Source organism: Cryptosporidium hominis (assembly GCF_000006425.1).
Source record: "Cryptosporidium hominis TU502 chromosome 1 CHRO011127, whole genome shotgun sequence".
NCBI lineage: Eukaryota > Apicomplexa > Conoidasida > Eucoccidiorida > Cryptosporidiidae > Cryptosporidium > Cryptosporidium hominis.
The window spans coordinates 1-18542 of NW_667355.1; the positions used below are offsets into that span (position 1 = coordinate 1).

At 32.3% G+C, this 18542-nt stretch overlaps 7 protein-coding genes across 7 annotated transcripts; 4 read left to right on the top strand and 3 right to left on the bottom strand.

Moving 5' to 3' along the window:
* Window positions 1-94: 94 nt before the first annotated feature.
* Chro.10425 (hypothetical protein) lies at window positions 95-1093 on the top strand. The annotated part of the gene is made up of 1 exon (XM_662019.1): window positions 95-1093. One exon carries the CDS (start codon window positions 95-97, stop codon window positions 1091-1093), a length of 999 nt encoding a protein of 332 aa, XP_667111.1.
* Window positions 1094-1267: 174 nt separating this feature from the next.
* Chro.10424 (hypothetical protein) lies at window positions 1268-3706 on the top strand. Its single annotated transcript, XM_662020.1, has 1 exon — window positions 1268-3706. One exon carries the CDS (start codon window positions 1268-1270, stop codon window positions 3704-3706), a length of 2439 nt encoding a protein of 812 aa, XP_667112.1.
* Window positions 3707-4786: 1080 nt separating this feature from the next.
* Window positions 4787-8296, bottom strand: Chro.10423 (hypothetical protein). Its single annotated transcript, XM_662021.1, has 1 exon — window positions 4787-8296. The coding sequence occupies one exon, from the start codon at window positions 8294-8296 to the stop codon at window positions 4787-4789; it is 3510 nt and encodes a 1169-aa protein (XP_667113.1).
* A 317-nt stretch (window positions 8297-8613) lies between these two features.
* On the top strand, window positions 8614-9348 carry Chro.10422 (hypothetical protein). Its single annotated transcript, XM_662022.1, has 1 exon — window positions 8614-9348. One exon carries the CDS (start codon window positions 8614-8616, stop codon window positions 9346-9348), a length of 735 nt encoding a protein of 244 aa, XP_667114.1.
* Window positions 9349-9594: 246 nt separating this feature from the next.
* Window positions 9595-13818, bottom strand: Chro.10421 (hypothetical protein). Its single annotated transcript, XM_662023.1, has 1 exon — window positions 9595-13818. The coding sequence occupies one exon, from the start codon at window positions 13816-13818 to the stop codon at window positions 9595-9597; it is 4224 nt and encodes a 1407-aa protein (XP_667115.1).
* A 701-nt stretch (window positions 13819-14519) lies between these two features.
* On the top strand, window positions 14520-16313 carry Chro.10420 (glucosamine-fructose-6-phosphate aminotransferase). Its single annotated transcript, XM_662024.1, has 1 exon — window positions 14520-16313. The coding sequence occupies one exon, from the start codon at window positions 14520-14522 to the stop codon at window positions 16311-16313; it is 1794 nt and encodes a 597-aa protein (XP_667116.1).
* A 563-nt stretch (window positions 16314-16876) lies between these two features.
* Window positions 16877-17908, bottom strand: Chro.10419 (mannosyltransferase-related). Its single annotated transcript, XM_662025.1, has 1 exon — window positions 16877-17908. The coding sequence occupies one exon, from the start codon at window positions 17906-17908 to the stop codon at window positions 16877-16879; it is 1032 nt and encodes a 343-aa protein (XP_667117.1).
* Window positions 17909-18542: the final 634 nt, after the last annotated feature.

Consider the following 18542-nt stretch of genomic DNA (forward strand, 5'->3'; position numbering starts at 1 on the left):
TATTGGTTTAAATAAACATAAAGGTCTTAAAGTTCCTATTTCTCTTCCGCAAAATGATGAAATTGATGATATTGTATCGAAGAAACATCTTAAAATGTATGCCAATATGAAGACTCCAGATAACAATGAGCCTCATCCCCTTTCAGAGGTGGATTTAGAGGATCAAAGAATCCCAGACGAATATAAAGATCCAGAGTTTATAGAAAAATCTCTTGAAAAACTAGCAATGAATATAACAGATATATATAAGAAAGTATCTGATGACTTCAAAATACCTGCTAGTGATATAGATACAATAAAAGATTCTTATCACGAATTTCTGGAAACAGTGGAGATTTGGTCTGCTATTGCAGGAGAAGCACTAATATTTACAGGTAACCAGATTAAAGGTTTTTCTCTATCAAAAAAAAACAAGCTATCTTATTTCTACTCAAGAGAAGAGTTTTATGTTTATCAGGCAATCTTCAACTATTCAATTAGCTTAATAGCAAGTTTGGATTCATTTTTAAATTTAAGAAGGAATTTAGAGGAGATTAGAGAGCTGTTAAGAAAGAGTTTTAGTATAATTTTGCCCTATAAGCCCATTAAGGACTTGTCAGAACGATTTGACAATAATCTGAGAGAATTTAAGAATAATTATAACCATAATGTAAGATTTTTCTGCAGAAACATTACAATAAATGAATGTCTTGGAACCATGAAGGATGACTTTTATAGGAGAAATGAGAAATTCACAAACTTTATTGCTAGAAATGGCAGTTTGAAAAGGGCAGTTAGTCAAATCCTAGAGTTGTTCGATTTTAAGGTTTCTGCTAAAGACCACCTTTCAACAAATGGAGGAACTAGAGATGATGTTAATAGATACCATGCTATAAAGGGCTATCTCTCTAACCAAGTACCTATATTTAGCAAAAAATTTAATAAGAAACTCTTAAAAGAGCAATTGAATATAGACAGAGTGCATGCAACCAGTGCTATTAAAGCGTTGCTTGACAAACGAGGGTTATCTTCAAACACTTCAAGCTGTGGGAATGTAAGGTGGGAATCAAAAAACAAAAAACAAAAACTTATAACCAAAAAACTCAAAATTTAATGAAGTTTTCCTGTTTCCCTCTTTTTCTTATTCTCGGTTTTATAAAAATTTGTTGCATGTAGAGCCCGCGCAAACATAAATCTAGATCTACAAATAAATTATAAGTCTACTTATGTTTATTTCTTTTTGTGTTTCAGTTGAAGAAAATTTGTAGAGCTTTTTTTGGGAGTTAAAATGATCTCGGGAAAGCTTCAAGTATTTATTTTGGGGTTTTTCCTCATTTTCTTGGGTGTTCATTCAGAGAGTTCATTATTGTCTGAGGGTACGGCATCATTAAGCAAATATGATTTGAGTGAACATTCCAAGGATAATAGTGCGGATTCTAGTATTTCTCCTTTATTTCCTGAACGAACTATGATCGATGGTTCTTTGAATGATGCACCTATTGAAAAGGCATCTGATTCTTCAATATTGGAGTCATCCAAAAGTGCAAGTTCTAAAAATGTACCTTCTTTCGTTGATGCCTCAAAAAGTGATCAGTCTGTCTTGGAGGAGAAATCTGGTCTTTTTACTGAGAATTTGGATGAAAAGCAGGAGGGAAGCGCAAGCCCCACTTTCCCAGCACCTTCTGAGTATTCAGTGTCCAAAGTATCAGAGGGTTCAATCTCACCATTAGTTGAGAAATCAAAATCTAGTGCTGATTACGAAAAATTATTGGATGAGCATGATGAAAAATTACAGTCAGAGTACAGTCCAAAGAACCAGGAAGAATCAATAATGCTTTTGGAGGATCCGAATTACACAGTAGAAGATGCGTTAGCTCTTTTGAGAAAGCAAAGAAAGATACATGAAAGTGCTAAAGGAAAAAACAGAAAATCTTCTGAGAGCTTTGCCAGCGATTATGAATCAGAAAGAATTGAATCTCCTACATTGAAATACGATGAAACTTCTAGAAGTGGGGAAAAAGAACAGTCAATATCTTCTGCCCCGGAAGACCAACAATATGATGAGTTGACATTCATCCCAAAAGAGTTAAGTCTGCCAAGAGAGAATGAGAGAGAAAGATCAGCTACCATACCAATTACATCAAATTTTGAACCTTCAAAGAAAGACACTACTGTAGAAGAATCTAGAAGTAGCTTGGATAAATCGCTCAAAGAACCAGAACCCCTCACTGAGGAAGAATCAGAAGGAATTGCTTTGGAAAAATCCGAAGAAGTTGAAGATTCAGAGCTATATAAAGCTCCATTTTCAGAGAAATCGAGATCTAGCAAGTCTGTTGAAGATGAAATGAGTAATCTTTCTGAGAATTCTGTATCTGAGAAAGAAAAAACTGCCCTAGTTCCATCTGAAAATACAATTTCTGCAGGTAATCAGGTTAGTCAAGAAGAGCAATCATCTGATGAAGAAGTGAAAGATCAAGTTGAACCTCAGATTGTTACCATTCCTTCATCTGTTAGCAGTATTGACAATGAAGGAGTAAAAGAATCTCAACATTCTGAAAATAATGAAGCTTCAACATCTCCTAAGTTAGAAAGTCCTATTATTGGTACCGAATCTGAATCAGAAATTGAAAATGAAACTGATGACTCACAACAGCCTTTAAATGAAGCTGATAAAAGTTCTGATCCAAGAGACTCAGGTTCTGAAATTGTTCCTGAGCAAGAAGAAGAAAACTTATTTAATAGATCTCTTCTTGAAGAAAAGGAACCATCTGGAGGAGCTGATGAGTTTTCTCATGAAGAATTTATGGAAAGAACACAAAGCAGTCCGCAATTAGATAACTCTCCATTATTACACGCCGAGACATTCAGAAATGAGGATTCTGCTAATCAACTTAGAGGTATACTTCTTCCTCTTGTTGATATGTTCCAAGTCTCTATTGGATGTGCTGCCCCATGTCCATATCAAAGATACTTCATCCAGACAGATAGAATACTCAAGCGTATCGCCAAGATCGAAGCTAAAACTATTGAAATGTCAAATATTATGAAGAAAGCAAGGGAAGTTACAATAAAGGAAGTTTCTGATATATTTAAATTCCACAATACAGCTGCCAAGAGAAGAGCTCTTTTATTCGTTCAAAAATACCTTAAATCTATTAAGCTTTTGCACTTCAAGGTTGATTCAGCAAAGAAGATTGTGTTCCTTGCATTAAAGGTCAGAATTATTTTGCAACTTCTTCCAAGCAAATATAGTAGAGATTACAGCAGTGAGGAGCTTGAGAGAATTAGCTCCCAAATTGATCTTGCAGTTAATGAATACAATAACCTTAGGAGTGCTCTTGGAAGCAAAACTATCAAATATGGCCTTCTTAAATACCTCTCTTTGAATGATTATGATTCAAGGATTAAATCTATTAGAAGCATTTTAGAAAGTGAACTATCAGGTTATCTTTCAAAGTTACCTACATTCCAAAAGTTTGTATCCAGACACAGGAAGCTCGCATTTACATTACATGATATGATGAATAAGGCAGGATACCCCGTAAAAAAGAGGTTCTTTATGGTAGACAGAAAAGGTCTTTCGAAGGAACATCTAAAATTATATAAGAAGAAGGTTAACGAGGATAGCAAACAAGCAAAAAACAGACTAGGAAAGGAATACCAAAAATTCAAAAGTTCTCAAGAAAATAAATGGAAGAATTTTACTAAAAAAGTCAATTCAGGTTAAGTTTCTGCCATACTTTTCTGATTTTTATTAGGGGGTTTACTCTTTAGTTATTTTTTTCTTTACTAGAAAATTCTTTACTAGAAAATATTAGTTATTCCTAATTTATCCTCTAACATCCTACACTAAACTATCTTATCATATGTCTTATACTGGGTTGCTATTGATGTGAACAGTTTCAATAATAGCTTTACTGAAGTGAAAGTTGTTATTGTTGAATGTAATAAATTGATAGAAGTTAAAGTGATATTAAGAATGGATTCACTTCTACATTCATCTCCATTACTAAGTAAATAGTAAATTAGTGAGATAAAAACAAAAATACCAAATGCCAATATTATACACTGAATCGCCAATATAACAACCCCTGTCCCAATGTACCTGCTGAACTCACTTTCAGTCCCATTTGGTAATAAACCCAAATACATAAATACAAAAATAAAAACAAAATCTAATCCCAAAACAACCTTCAAAATACAAGTAAATAAATATCAGAATGTTTTGTTACTTTTAAAAATGTTCTTTATGCTTACCTGTACAAACCATAATGTATAATGGTCACTGCATGTAGTTGCCTAAATTATTAAAGTTTAAATATCCAACAAGCAGTATAATTACTTACTAAAAAAACTGGAACTATTAAACAAATCAATGATATAATTGATGTAACTACGTAAACCAAACCTATTTATCATTAATTATTTTATTGACTACATTTATCATTAACTTACTAGTTATTTGGCATGTAGATTGTTCTGTATTTGATAATAATGGAGCTGGAGCTCCTCCATTAACTCTTCTTCTTCCACCAAACATCGATCCGCATATTACCAACAATCATACAAATTCTCTGAATTTCTACATTTTTGATTCATTTTTAATGTTTATTAATGCATGCATGTGGACAGGGGTTACCGCCAAAAATATTAAGAAATATCTTAAAATAACGGGGGAATAAAAGGTAGGTTTAAATACAGAGATTGAAGAAAATAAATGTTAGATTTAGTAAGATTTTTAAAATTAAGTAACATTAAGCGCTATTTAATATTTATAAGACATTAGAATGGGTTTCCCTAGAAGGTTTTACTTCTTTGAGATTTTAAACCTCCCTCCTTTAACATTTACTATATTCTTTCCGTTCTTTTGCACCCTTTTTCGATTAATTATATCATCTTCTGAGTCAGATCCTGTCTTTCCGATCTTATTTAACGGATTTACATTTTCTCTGAGATACTTGTTTTGATATCTGCATTTTTGTTTGATTTTGTCTTCAACAGTGTTTTTAGCCTTGAATTTTTTTTTATTTCTGGATTCTTCACGTTTCTGAATGTACTCATATATATCAATATGGTCGAAGAACTGTGGATTTTCGTAGATACATTTGTTGCAGGCAGAATGAATTGAATGTAAAAGCTTTTTTAGTTTTTCCATACATTCAATATATTTTGTTTGTAGTTGATTCTTTTCTTTTGAACTAATATTTTCTTCTATACTAAGCTTAGTTTGAATGGATTTGAGTCTTTGTTTGAGAATATTGATACTTCCAGAAGCTTCTTTAATTAGAGATTCTTTTAAAATGTTATATTTGAGTTTTCTTTGTTCATTCAACGATTCATCAGAAGAATTCGTTTTTTTTGGTAAGCTATTTTGCCATTCTTCATAGTTCAATCCAAGCATTTCCGTCAAATTTCTCTCATCAATTTCTTCCTCATAATCGTCCAACTCCTCTTCATCTGTCCAAAACTCACTAATAACATCATCATCAAAAAAGGCAGAATTAAAGAGTAATTCGTTCTTCTTCTTCTCCAATCTAGTTTCACCTTCAATCCCATCATCCTGACCAGCAGCAAACCCATATACTTTATTTTTTCTTTCCTTAATACCCTCCAAGGTGAACAATTGTCTATATTGTTTTTCTTCTATTTCCTTCATATGTTTCAAGTGAGCCTGAATTGCATCTCCATCGAGCTCCCCATTTTCGTAATTGTTATCATCAATAAAATCAGAAAAACCGCTTAGCTCATCCCAGTCTATGTCATCATCATCATCATCGTCATCACTATAATCTCCCCCAATCCCTCTCCTTAATATTTTGATCCCATCATCATCGCTTTCCTCTGCTTCATTTTCAAATAAGTGTCCGTATCTCTCCATCATTTTTCTCTTGAGCTTCATTCTTTTCTTTCTTATTGCTTTAAGCCTTTTGTGTGCCTCTATTCTCATTTTCAAGTTGGTTTCTTCCTCTGAGCTTTCATTGGCTTCCCTCTCCTTTATATTTCCCTCTTTATCAGATTCTGTCTTTTCATCCATTTCTTGATCGAAAATTTCTTCAGCTGAATGATATTCATTAACATCAACCATTTTGTTCTCTCGCTCATTGTAATGGTTTCCATTAACTTGATCTATATCATCGGCTCCTTTAATATCTTTTTCATCATTTTCCTCTTCTTCTTCTTCTTCTTCTTCTTCTTCTTCTTCTTCTTCTTCATCTTCCTCTTCCTCTTCCTCTTCTCCCTCTTCCTCCTTTTCTTCCCCTTTTTTTTCTTCTACTTCTGGGGCATGGTCATATCCTTGTTCAATTTCCTCCATACCCTCCCCATCTGACTCACTTATAAATTCCACGTCCAAAGGTAGAGAGTTTCTTTTAGTTCCAGTAATGTTCTCAAAATAGCTTAAGGGACTTATTTTTTGATTATTTACGTATTGATTGTTTTTCCGATCTTTCATTATTTCTACTATTTCTGGATTCTTTTCCAAAAGAATGTTTGAATTAATGGTGTCATTATTACCTACTCTTCTTATATTATCAGATTTGCAAGGAGGGAAAAGTAAATTGACTTTAAAGAGTTTACACCAGTATTTTAGACTATCATGATCCAGATCTTTGGTTTCTGGGTCCATTATCTTAAAGTGATGTGTTGCCAGTTTCTCAGCTTGATTCTTCATTTGTAACCATTTAATTTTCATTTGTCCCTGCTCCCGAAGTGATAAATTAGTAGGTGGTTCTATTTCTATATTAAATTTATTATGGCTGTTCACATCTCCAATGGCACCAGAGTTTGTCCAAATAGGTCTAGGTCCAATATTTTTTAGCATAAACTTAAACAATTCCTTTTTGGAACCATTTGCAATACTCTCTTCAACATTTTGGGACTTTGTTTCAACTTTCTTAGCTCTTCTTTCCCAAGGTCTAACCTTATTTGAAACCTTAATAGATGAAATATCCAACCATTTTGAATCCATTTCACTTATTTGTTCTGTCTCAACATGATTTTCTCCACATTCATCCCCAGTAAAATCATTATCATCATCCATATTGCTTTCTGAGTCATTTTTATTAAAAAGTTCCATACTGGGATCAATCGAGGAAATTATATCAGCATTCGTAGAAAATATTGAGTTAGATGTTTTCTTCCTAGATTTGTCCAAAACATAGTACTTAATCATATTATTTCCTTCTCTTCCAACTAATCCACAATGTTCAGCCATTCTACAAAACCACCAAAGCTTACTCCTAGCTTTTAAAGAAATAATTCCATACTTAAGTCTAATGGTAGAATCCTTTTCATCAATATTAGATATTCCAGTTTCTTTACTCATTTCAATGATTAGCTTTTCTTGAGAATTTGCTATATTAACTAATCTGTTTAAAATGACACATGCATCCGAGTTTTGTACTGTTATCAAGATTTTATCTTCTGGATCTAATAAAAGTTCAGGATTACTTTTTTTAATATTGGAAATAGATGAAATTTGTCCTTCTCTAACAAAGCATTCCCGAATACTTCTTGTAAATCCTTTTGTTAGAGAAGAAAGATAACCAATTTGTTCTATCCATTGAGAATAGAAAAATTCATGTTTTTCAGTAATCTCGTTAATTATTACATCATCATCCATTTGACGTGCAACTTCTGACCTCGCATCAATGCATTGAGTAGGTAACCACTCATTAAGTTCCAAAGATGGATTATAATCATTCTTTACACATTTTCTCAGTGCCATTTCTATTTCTGTCAAATTTAAAAACTCATCATCTTCTTCACTTGTGTTATCATGAATTTCTTTATCAACTTTTCTATCTATAACATCATTTTCAAAGTCATCCATCTTAGAACCAAAATTGCTCTCGGAATCAGAGCTAGGCATACTGAATGATTCAAACATAGTATCTAAATCTCTATTAGATTTATTCTTAGATTTCTGTTTAGAAGTATTGTCCAAAGAACATAGTAAATTGGAAACATCAATAGAATCTGTACCCTTCTTCTTTCTTTTTTTAGTCGATCTCTTTACTTTGGAAGCTTTAAACTGCTCATCTTTTTCTGAAACACTCTCAAATTCTGAATCATCCATTTTTTGGGTAACTTTTTCCCTAATTGAGTCTATTAAAGTACCAAGAACTCCTGTTCCAGCTCTCCTTTTCTCCTTTTTCTGAGAAATTGGGTCCGCATTTTCACTAAATACTCCAAATTTATTTTTAATTAGCTTTTTTTTTGTACCAAAATCGTCGCTACTTTCTTCTCCAACAGGGTGAGGTAGTTCCTCATCCAACTCTTCTTCTGATTCTACCGGCTTTAAAAGCCTCTTTTTCATTATCTTCAATTCAAAACTATTCCCCTATGACTCTGTATTGAATAGTTAATTGAAAGCAGATTCAACAAATATGCATATATAAATATATGTATAAACACCTTTACTATACGTGAGCTTTTCCCTTTCTTACTACTTAAAGCAGAATTAAACCCCACCGAAATATTGGCGCCTTTTCTTTCATAGCCTTTTTATTGAATGCAAGAAATAAAAAGTAAATTGAAAAAAAGAAAATTTAGTTAGGCAAAATCTAAATTTCTGAATTTCTATCATCAGAAGTAATTAAAAAGCTCTATTTTAAATTTAATTAATTCTAGAAAATGATCCAGGAAGGAGATGGAAATAATGGACAAGGGTTTTACTATGAGCCAAAAGACTATGATTCTGTCTTAATTTGGCTACATGGAAAGGGTGATAATGCAAATAGCTATTTGGATTTTATCCACACTGCTCAAAACTATCCTGAGCTGAAGAAAACTAAAATTATTCTTCCAACTGCTGATATTATTACTTTTAAACGATTCGGCTTTTCTGACAATGCATGGTTTGATATGGAAGATTTAAGACCGTATGCACTCGAAGATTTGGACGATATAAATAACAGTGTTTCTAGAATAACTCGATTAATTTCTCTTGAAATAGAAAAAGGAATTGATCCTAAAAAGATTTCACTCGGAGGATTTTCACAAGGATCAGCTATAGTATTTCTAATTTCTATGGCATCTAGAAAGTATACATTAGGTTCCTGTATAGTCGTAGGAGGTTGGCTTCCACTTACCGAGAGAGGATTTAAAGAAGGTAAAGAAAGTAAAATAGCAACTGAAGAGCTCACTTTTGATGTCAGAGAATCTGTAAAAGAGCATGTGGATTTTATTGTTTTACATGGAGAAGCTGATCCTGTGGTGCTTTATCAATGGTCTTTGATGAATAAAGACTTTGTACTTGAATTTATTAAACCTAAAAAGTTTATTTATAAATCTTATCCTGGAGTTGTTCATACTATAACTAGTCAAATGATGGTTGATATTTTTAATTTCTTGTCTAAAAGAAACTAAATGAGATTTTTTAGCTAAATCATAATAGAAATAGATAGTCACAATAATTCATTTATATTTAGCTTATTTGAACTAAAATCAACTTTATTATACTAAATCATATAAATTAGTGAAACTAGAAATTTCTTGAGAAAAATTAAAGTCTTTTTTTTTTTAAAAAAAAAGAAATAAAAAAAAAGTATTAGTATTTGATAATCCTTTGTCTCAAATAACTTTGAATGACTAAAATATTTCTCTTCAAATTGCTCATATTAAAATATGAAAGATCCCAATGATTGATATATGTACCCAAACTACTACTATACATAAAAGTAGTACATTTCTAACAAAATTTGTGATAGGAATACTCCAAAGATCAACTCTTTTATCCTCATCATCAAGATCTTGTGTAAGCTTTATATGTTGTAAAACGACCTGCTGAGCAGAGCAAGGAGGCATGAATGAAAATGCATCCCAAAAAAGCCTCCAATGCTGAAACTCGGAAATCTGATTAGATGTGCATGCAAGCCAGACAATTACAATAAGAGTAATGGAGTAGGAAGCAAATACAGTTAGAAGGGTGAAGCCAAACTCATCGAATAAGAGGTAATTCAATATTCCAAGATGAAAATTATGTCCAATATTATTTTTATTAAAAAGAAAAACAAATATAATGAATCCAATACCAAAATAAAGTGCATTATAAGGTTTGGATGCAACAGTAAATCTTCTGTGCATTCTCTTCATGATTGCATACCTAACACGTACCCATTGACAAAGTACAACATCAAACCTTCCTGGAGGGACAAAAACTGCTCCTTTTGAAACTGGTAAGTGCATATTCATAGCTGGAGAAGAATTAGGGGAACCCTCCTTATTTATGAATCCAATATTGTTTCGTTTTAAAGAGTTGAATATATTCTGATTAATATCAGGATATGCAAGTAAAAAGTAACGAAGAACTTGTATTCGTTGAGTTAGGATAAAAATCATTAGTCCCGGAGCTTTAAGAATATTGAATGTTAGTGACCAAGTATTTAAGATTAGAATAATTTCTGTTGAAATTGCAATATAAGTATGATTAACTGTAAAGTAATAGGATTCATGAAAGCGATAAAACTCTCTGAAATTCCAGAAGAGAAATCGTTGTAAGTTTGAGGAAATTGCAATGACAAAGGAACAAATTCCTATAAATAAAGTAGTTAAGGCATATTGTTCAGCTGTAATATGTTCTCTTTTGACAATATCACTTTGAAAAGTGTTTCTTGAATCAGTGAATGTTGCACTTGAATGACTTGCTGAGATTTCTTCTCCAATAGTTCCAAGATGTATTCCCTCTTGTCTAGTTTCCTCGTTTCCTCCTGCAGGCATTGGATTTCCCATCCCTAGAGACTGGTCATTAACATCATCATTATCCTCTAAATCTTTGTTTAGTGCTGTATTATCATTATCACTCATTTCCTCTCTGATGAAAGCTGATGTGATATCTACAATATCATTTTCTTTGAGTAGTAGGAATTGGTTGAGTTTTAAAAATAAGCCTAGAAAAAGGAAAAACAATGTAAATAATAAGTGTCTAACTCTTCCAATTGAAATGAAAATAACGATACAATATAGAAAAGATATGAAACGTAGGACACTTGCAAGTTTGTAAAATTTCCATTCTGCCATTGTAAAAGCTTGTCTGTCAGGTTCCGAGCTTGAATACTTTGGAATAAAACCAAATATGTCCAATCTACTTCTGGAAGAGAAAATGATCACAAATGAAGTGATTAGAATCCAAATAACTAGAATCAATAGTGTTATTCCTAGAACATTTCTTTGAAAATTTTTCAAAATTGGATCTATTTCTCTAAGAGGACAAGAAAATACAAGGTCTAAAATCTGATTTCTTTTGGCTGCCATAATTCCGTGTCCAATTAAAATAGAGGTAATTGTAGATCCAAGGCCATATTTGGTGACAATTTTCCCAGGGTTTTTTAGATTATTTATTTTTGGTGATATTATTCTTTCATTACTTGAATATTTGCTGTTTTTTATTAAACCATTAGTGTTGAAAGTTTGGTTTTCTTCAAAATTAGAGGAATTTTGTCCTTTTATACTAGGAGATTCATTGTAAGAGCTCAAACAATTGCTTGAAGAATCTTTTTCTACGTTTTCTGTTCTAGATAAGTTTTGTCTCATACATTTTAAAATATCTTGAGAATCTTTCGTGGTCTGAGTCTTATTAGTTTGGCTAGTTTGTGGGGATTTGGTCATATTAGTGTCTAACTTATTAATTACATCAAAGAAATAAGGAGTAAATGTATATGACATAGTTGATGTCCATTCTAAGCATGGAATAATATTAAGTCCAAAAGAGGCTGAAATACTTAAGCTTGTCCCAACAGTTTTGAGTGCCATAGTCACATCTGAACGTTCCAAAAAGGGTAAACCACCATTAGTATCGAGCATAATTGCAACAATTTCAGTAGATTCTATTTGGCTTTCAGGGTCTAGAATTTGTTTTGTAATGGTATATAGTGGTTTACAGAGATCTGGATGTTTTGAGAAACCAATAAATTCACGAGGAAGGTTTTGAAGGACAAATTTAACTTCTTCAATTTCAATCATACTATTAAATTTTCTCTCACATATCCACTCATGAACGATAACCGGTTTCCTAAGTGCTACTTCAGCAATTATTGAAGATGAATGGACACTTGCAGAGTAACTAATAGCTAATTTGACAGCACTTTTATAAGTATTTTGGTTGGAAATTGAAGAATCCAAAAGAATATCAAGGATTTCTCTAGCAACAGTCAATTGACCAGTGGATAAAGCAAAAGTTAGAGCATTATGACCATCTCTGGAGGTTCTATGGAGTAAAAGATCCTTAGATCCACCTAACCAATTGACCATTGCTTTAATTGTGTAAACAGTTGGATTCCCACCTTTTCTTAGAAGCTCAAATAAATATGAAGATAGATCCAGCGGATTTGGAAGCTTTAAAAGTTTTGTAAGAAGAAATTTTCTTCTATCTGAAAGAAAATTCAATGAGGAGGTGGGCATTTTACTAAATTCTATGGATGGATTTTCTCCTTTTTGATCTTGTATTTCGATATTATTTTTGTAAATGCTTTCATATGTATCAGAGTATTTATTGATTTTCCTGGCATTTTCGATTGTATTATCAAGTGAATAAAAGGAATTATGAATGGAAGCTGTCCCTGTTAAAAGATAGTCAACAGGACCTCTACCAGATTTGTCGATAATATGAGGATTACAGCTTGTATAGCCCTCGTATCTATAAATAGATGCGTTCTTGTAGAATTCTAAGATATCTTCAAGAAGATCATACATCTCTCTAAATGTCGCAATGTTAACAATAGTTCTTCCTTCGTTATCTCTAAGATCACAGAGACTTGTATCATTCCTAAGAAACTCAATCTTGAATAAGGATTGAATAGCCTCCTCTTTTAATTGAAGTACAGTGAATATATCAAGAAGTCTTCGTATGTGGTATGTAGGTCTTAATATTTGACCTTTATATCTTGAGGACTGGTAGAAATTCAAATACTTTGTTTGGAATGTTTGGTCCTCAAGCAAAGCCAAAATAACGTCTGGGTGATTGTTTTTGATTGCTACAGAGAGTGGGTCTCTGTTTCTTGGATCGAGAATTATTTGATCAGCTCCTTTACTAAGTAAAAGCTTAACAATGACGAGAAGGTTTTTTTTTGTTGCAAGAAGAAGGGGAGTAACTCCTGAGAAATCTGCAATATTTGGTTCAGCACCTGCCATTAACAGAGATTCAACCATTCCATCATCTTCCATCAGTACTGCATGAAAAAGAGCTGTTCTTCCCATAGAGTCAACTTCATTAATAATTTCAACATTTCTAAGTACAGAATTAGTAGTTTTGGTGTTCTTATCATCTAGTGAATTATTTACAATTTCAGTTTTATTCAAATGTAAGGCATATTTCTGCCTTTCTGCTAAATTTAAAAGAACCTTTACTCCGCTAAAATTCCTATGAATTATCGCCAAAATGAGAGGGGTAAAACCATTCATTTGAGATTTCACAAAATCTAAACCTTTAGATGACAAAACTTGCATCATTATGCTGCTTCTGGGCAGTGAACTTCTAGCCAAAATAGTTAGAGGGGTTTCCCCTCCCCAGCCTGGTGCATTTTCATATAAGCTTGATATTGTATGTTCTTCCTTTGTTCCACAAATATCCTGATACTTTAAACTATATTCATCCATTTCAATAAACTGTTCCATTGCACCAATATCAACATTTGCAACAGCATTCAACATTCTGTCAATTCTTAAAGTAAACTCCATACAATCACTATGGTTTCCATCTGCAAATTTCTTCCATAACCCAAGTCGGTCTAGAGCATATTCCGCCTCAAGAAGCTCGATTCTTGATGCATTAAATAATCTATTTTGAAATGCCTCCACTGATGCAATAAGCAACAAAATTCCCCACAGCTTGAAAAATGACATTGTTAATCACAAATATCCATTATAATCCCTTAAAAAAAATATACGCAACAGTATTTATCACAAAATTAACTAATTAGTTTTATTTTTAATTGCTAATTTTTTATATCAATTAATTAATATTATTTTCATGTATTTACTTCTTGTAATATATCGACATTATTACCTTTTTTAAATTCTTTACGGTACCTTCACAGTTTGCCGCCAAATTTGCCCCACATACATTAACTATTGAATTTACATTAAAATTAGCAATACAAAGTTATAATTGCGTGGGGAGAGTTGGCGCCATTGCATATTTTTTATGCAAATATTTTTGTATCAATAACTTCAAAAGGGAAAAAATAAGGAGAGAAAAAGGTGTAGAAAATTGGAATCAAAGGTTTTAAATTTTAATTGATAGATAATGAATTTTAGTTCCAAATACAAATTCTTGGTGCCAATTGTGAACCGTATTAATGATGATTTGAAGGAAAAGAATGAAAAATCTAAATTTTATAGATTTGAAAGGTTAACAAAGACTTTGAAAGAGGATCAAAAACTGGATTTTTTGAGAGGAAGTCGTATATTTGGAATGATTTCTGAAAGTGTTGGGAGTCTTTGCAAAACAGGAAGAAAAAACAGCGTTTTTTCCGTTCCTAATAAAGTTTCACTGCTGTGGTATTATAGGATATATTGGTTCAGGTGATGCTCAAAAGGTTTTAATGCAGGGAATAGAAATACTTCAAAATAGAGGGTATGATTCATGTGGAATGAGTACAATAGATGATCAAGGAGAATTAATAACCACCAAATACTCATCTAAAGAATCTGGGGATTCAATTGAAAGACTTAAAAACGATTCTGAGCTATTACATGGAAACCACCATATTGGGATTGCACATACAAGATGGGCTACGCATGGAGGGAAGACCGACTTTAATGCTCATCCACATCAAGACTATAAAAAAAGAATTAGTATTGTACATAATGGTACAATAGACAATTATTGTTCTTTAAAGTCCGAATTAATGGAAAAAGGAATCAAATTTCAATCAGAAACAGATACAGAGGTAATTGCAAACTTGATTGGTAGTTATCTAGATGATGGAGAGGATTTTCAAAATGCTGTTCAAAAGGCTCTTTCTCGTTTGCAAGGAACTTGGGGAATTGCTGTTCTTCACAAAGACTATAAAGATTTAATGATACTTGCTAGACATGGATCTCCTTTACTTGTTGGAGTACAATCTGGACATATTTATATTGCTTCAGAAACATCAGCTTTAGCAAATTATACAAATCAGTATGTTGCTTTGCAAGATGGTGAAATTGCTTTATTATCTCATGAAGGTATTAACAAATTGATTACTCCTTCAAGATTATTATCTATTGACCATGAAAAAGTTGAGTCTTCTCCTTCCCCATATCTCCATTGGACACTAAAAGAAATTTACGACCAACCACATGCTTTAGCAAGGTCATTAAACTTTGGAGGTCGGATTTCACCCTATAATAATATGGTGAAACTTGGAGGATTGGATCAGAGATTAGATGAATTGAAAAATGTTCAAAATATGATTCTGTTAGGATGTGGTACAAGTTTTCATGCAGCTCTATTTGCTCAGCTTTTGATGGAGCATATCAGCGGATTTAATACAGTAAGTGCTAAAGATGCTTCTGAGATTTTTGTTACTGGGTTTCCACGCGAACATGCTGGAGCTATAGCTATTTCACAAAGTGGGGAAACTGCTGATACTGTTAAAGCCATCAATATTGCAGATAAACTTGGGATCCCCAAAATATCTGTTGTAAATGTTGTAGGTTCTATGCTTGCTAGAACAACTGGCTGTGGGGTTTATTTGAACGCTGGAAGGGAAGTTGCTGTTGCTTCTACCAAGGCTTTCTCCACTCAAGTTCTTGTATTATCACTTATTGCTGCTTGGTTTGCCCAAAATAGGGATAGTGTTATTTCCCAAAGATGTCAGGAATTACTTGAAGCAATTCACAGAGTTCCAATCAGTGTTGGAGTTTCATTACAAGCCAAAGATCAATGCGAACAAATTGCTGAAATGATTAAAGATAATAACTCTATCTTTGTTTTAGGTAAAGGTTATGGCTATCCTGTAGCACTTGAAGGTGCTCTCAAAATTAAGGAAATATCTTATATACATTCTGAAGGTTACTCAGCTGGAGCTCTAAAACATGGACCTTTTGCATTAATTGATAAGGATTCTCAAACACCTGTTATTTTAGTCATTCTTTCTGACGAAAATCAATCTTTAATGATGAATGTTGCACAACAAGTTAAGGCTAGAGGAGCTAGAGTTATTTGTATAACAGATGATGAAAATTTATGCAAAGATATTGATTGTGAAAAAGTTTTAATTCCTTCAAATGGTCCTCTTACTGCTTTAAATGCTGTGATTCCATTACAGCTTATAGCATATTACTTGGCTATTAAAAGAGGTATTAATCCAGATAAGCCTAGAGGATTGGCAAAAGCTGTAACTGTATTTTAGTAAACTCTATTCTTTATTCAGTTTATTTCATACCTTATAAAAATAATTATCAAATTCTAAACTTTTCTTTTATAAACTACTTTTATCTATTTATAGTTACTCTTATAGGTAACGAGAGAAAAATTAATAATAAATCCACTTCATTAACAGTGGAATAAAGAAGAAATATATATAAATAGTAGAGTAATGACTTCTAATTAGGTAAAGTTAAGAAACTATAAAAAAGCTTTATCATTAATTATTCTAATTTCCAAAAAAAATTTAGGAAATCAAAGTTCTTAATTTACATTATTCTTATGTACTCAAAAATTAACCCATATGAAAACAATAGGTAACTGGAGTATAATTAAGAATACGGAATTTATTCAAATTAGAGGATGAAACATATTATAACCTTTAATAATAATTCATTCAGACTTGACCCTTAGTGACGATGAATTGCTCTTTTTCAAGAAAACCAGAACAATACTGATATTAGCTAACAAGAATAGTATACTTGAATGGAAGAGCTAAAAAAAGTTGAGAATTAGTCAAAAAAGAAATGATAAAAAGGATTAATTTCCTTAAAAACTTACGCTTAAAAAGTATGGTTGTCCAAGCATTTCGATGTTATATGCAAAATATAACCATGAAAGTTTAGTAATTAGCCAGACTCCTAGTGAAATAAGAATAGGGGTAAATGATGCACTTGCTGAGTGAATAATCCCTTTAGATTCGTCTAGTTGAGCAATATTATTAGTCAAATATACTCTGAGAGCAAGAGGGAATAGTATAAACCACCATAAGAAGTATTGAGATGTGCAAACTTTGTTGAAAGCCACAAATAAGACAGTCTGACAAAAAATAGCCATAATACATTCACCTTCTCTCACAAGAGAAATTCCTGATAATGCAACCAAAAACATTTGGGGGATGGAAGCAATATATGGAAGAGCCTTGTATACAAAATTGGATGCGAGGACTTCTTTCACTGAGTACATTGTGAGGTAAAAAAGATAAAAAAAGACTGAAAAATTATGCCTGTGATCTTTTCTGATTGCATGATATAAATAAGTTTCATAAAGGAATTCCCAACCATATAGATAATAGAAGAATGAGATCAATGAAACAATTGTAGAAAAACTGACTAATCCAAAAATGAGTTGGTCTATATTCAAATTAGTAAATATCTTGATTGGAAGGTTGAGTATATACCAGAATAGTGGCCTGTCTTTTTTGAGATAGTTTGGATTGATAAAGAAGATAAAGGGAAAACCATATATAACAGGATAAAGTTTGAAGTGAACAGAAAGACCAAAGAAGAATGCTGAAATAATAATATTGATTTTGTTATTAAAGCTGTCATATTTGGCCTTCATTAAGAAGTATATTGTGATAAGGACAAGAATGGATGGAATAATATCAGCACTTCCTCTAGCTGCAATTACAACAGGAAATGGATTAAGTAACCATGTGGAAATGAGAAATCTTCTCAAAGTAACACTTCCTTTAATCTTCGTTTCGTTGTCTACATCCAACAAGATAAGTAGCCATTCGAGGATTTTACCTGAAAGTATATTCACAGCACAAAATAGTAGTTTAGAAAGAATTTCCATTTTGAATATAATATTAATTGAAGCAATATATGCCAATAGGGGAGTATATCTATATGTATGTCTTGTATATGGCGACTTTCCTTGAAGAACAGCCCTGGCTGCATCCGTAAAAACCTAAATATGGAATAACTCAGCTCAAAGAAAATATTAAAATGTGGGGTGGGAGTCTTGAGAACTCAAATTTACTTTTAATAAAAAAAATACCAATCCCACTTGAGTAGTAGAATAATACTTACCATATAGTCAATGTCAGTAAACTTGACTGAAACATTGAATCTATCTTGGAGAAGACCATAACACAAAACTAGCAGATGTAGGCATGTAGTAGAAAGGTATACATGCTCTACAACATACTTAAATGCTTTCCCTATCGTCCTTTCCGACAACATTTCACCTCTTTATCTTTCCCAGATAATTATCTTAAAAAAAAAATTATTAAAATAAATAAGTTAGTTACCGCCAAAATTTGGGCGGGAAATAGACATTACTTATGAGTGATATTATTATTATGGGGGGATTTCAATATTAGGAATTAATAATATAAATGGGTTAGTATTAGTAAAATAGAGTTGAGGGGCAGGAAGGGGGGGAGGAGAGGTACAGAACAGGGGGAAATTAATTTACGAGCATACAG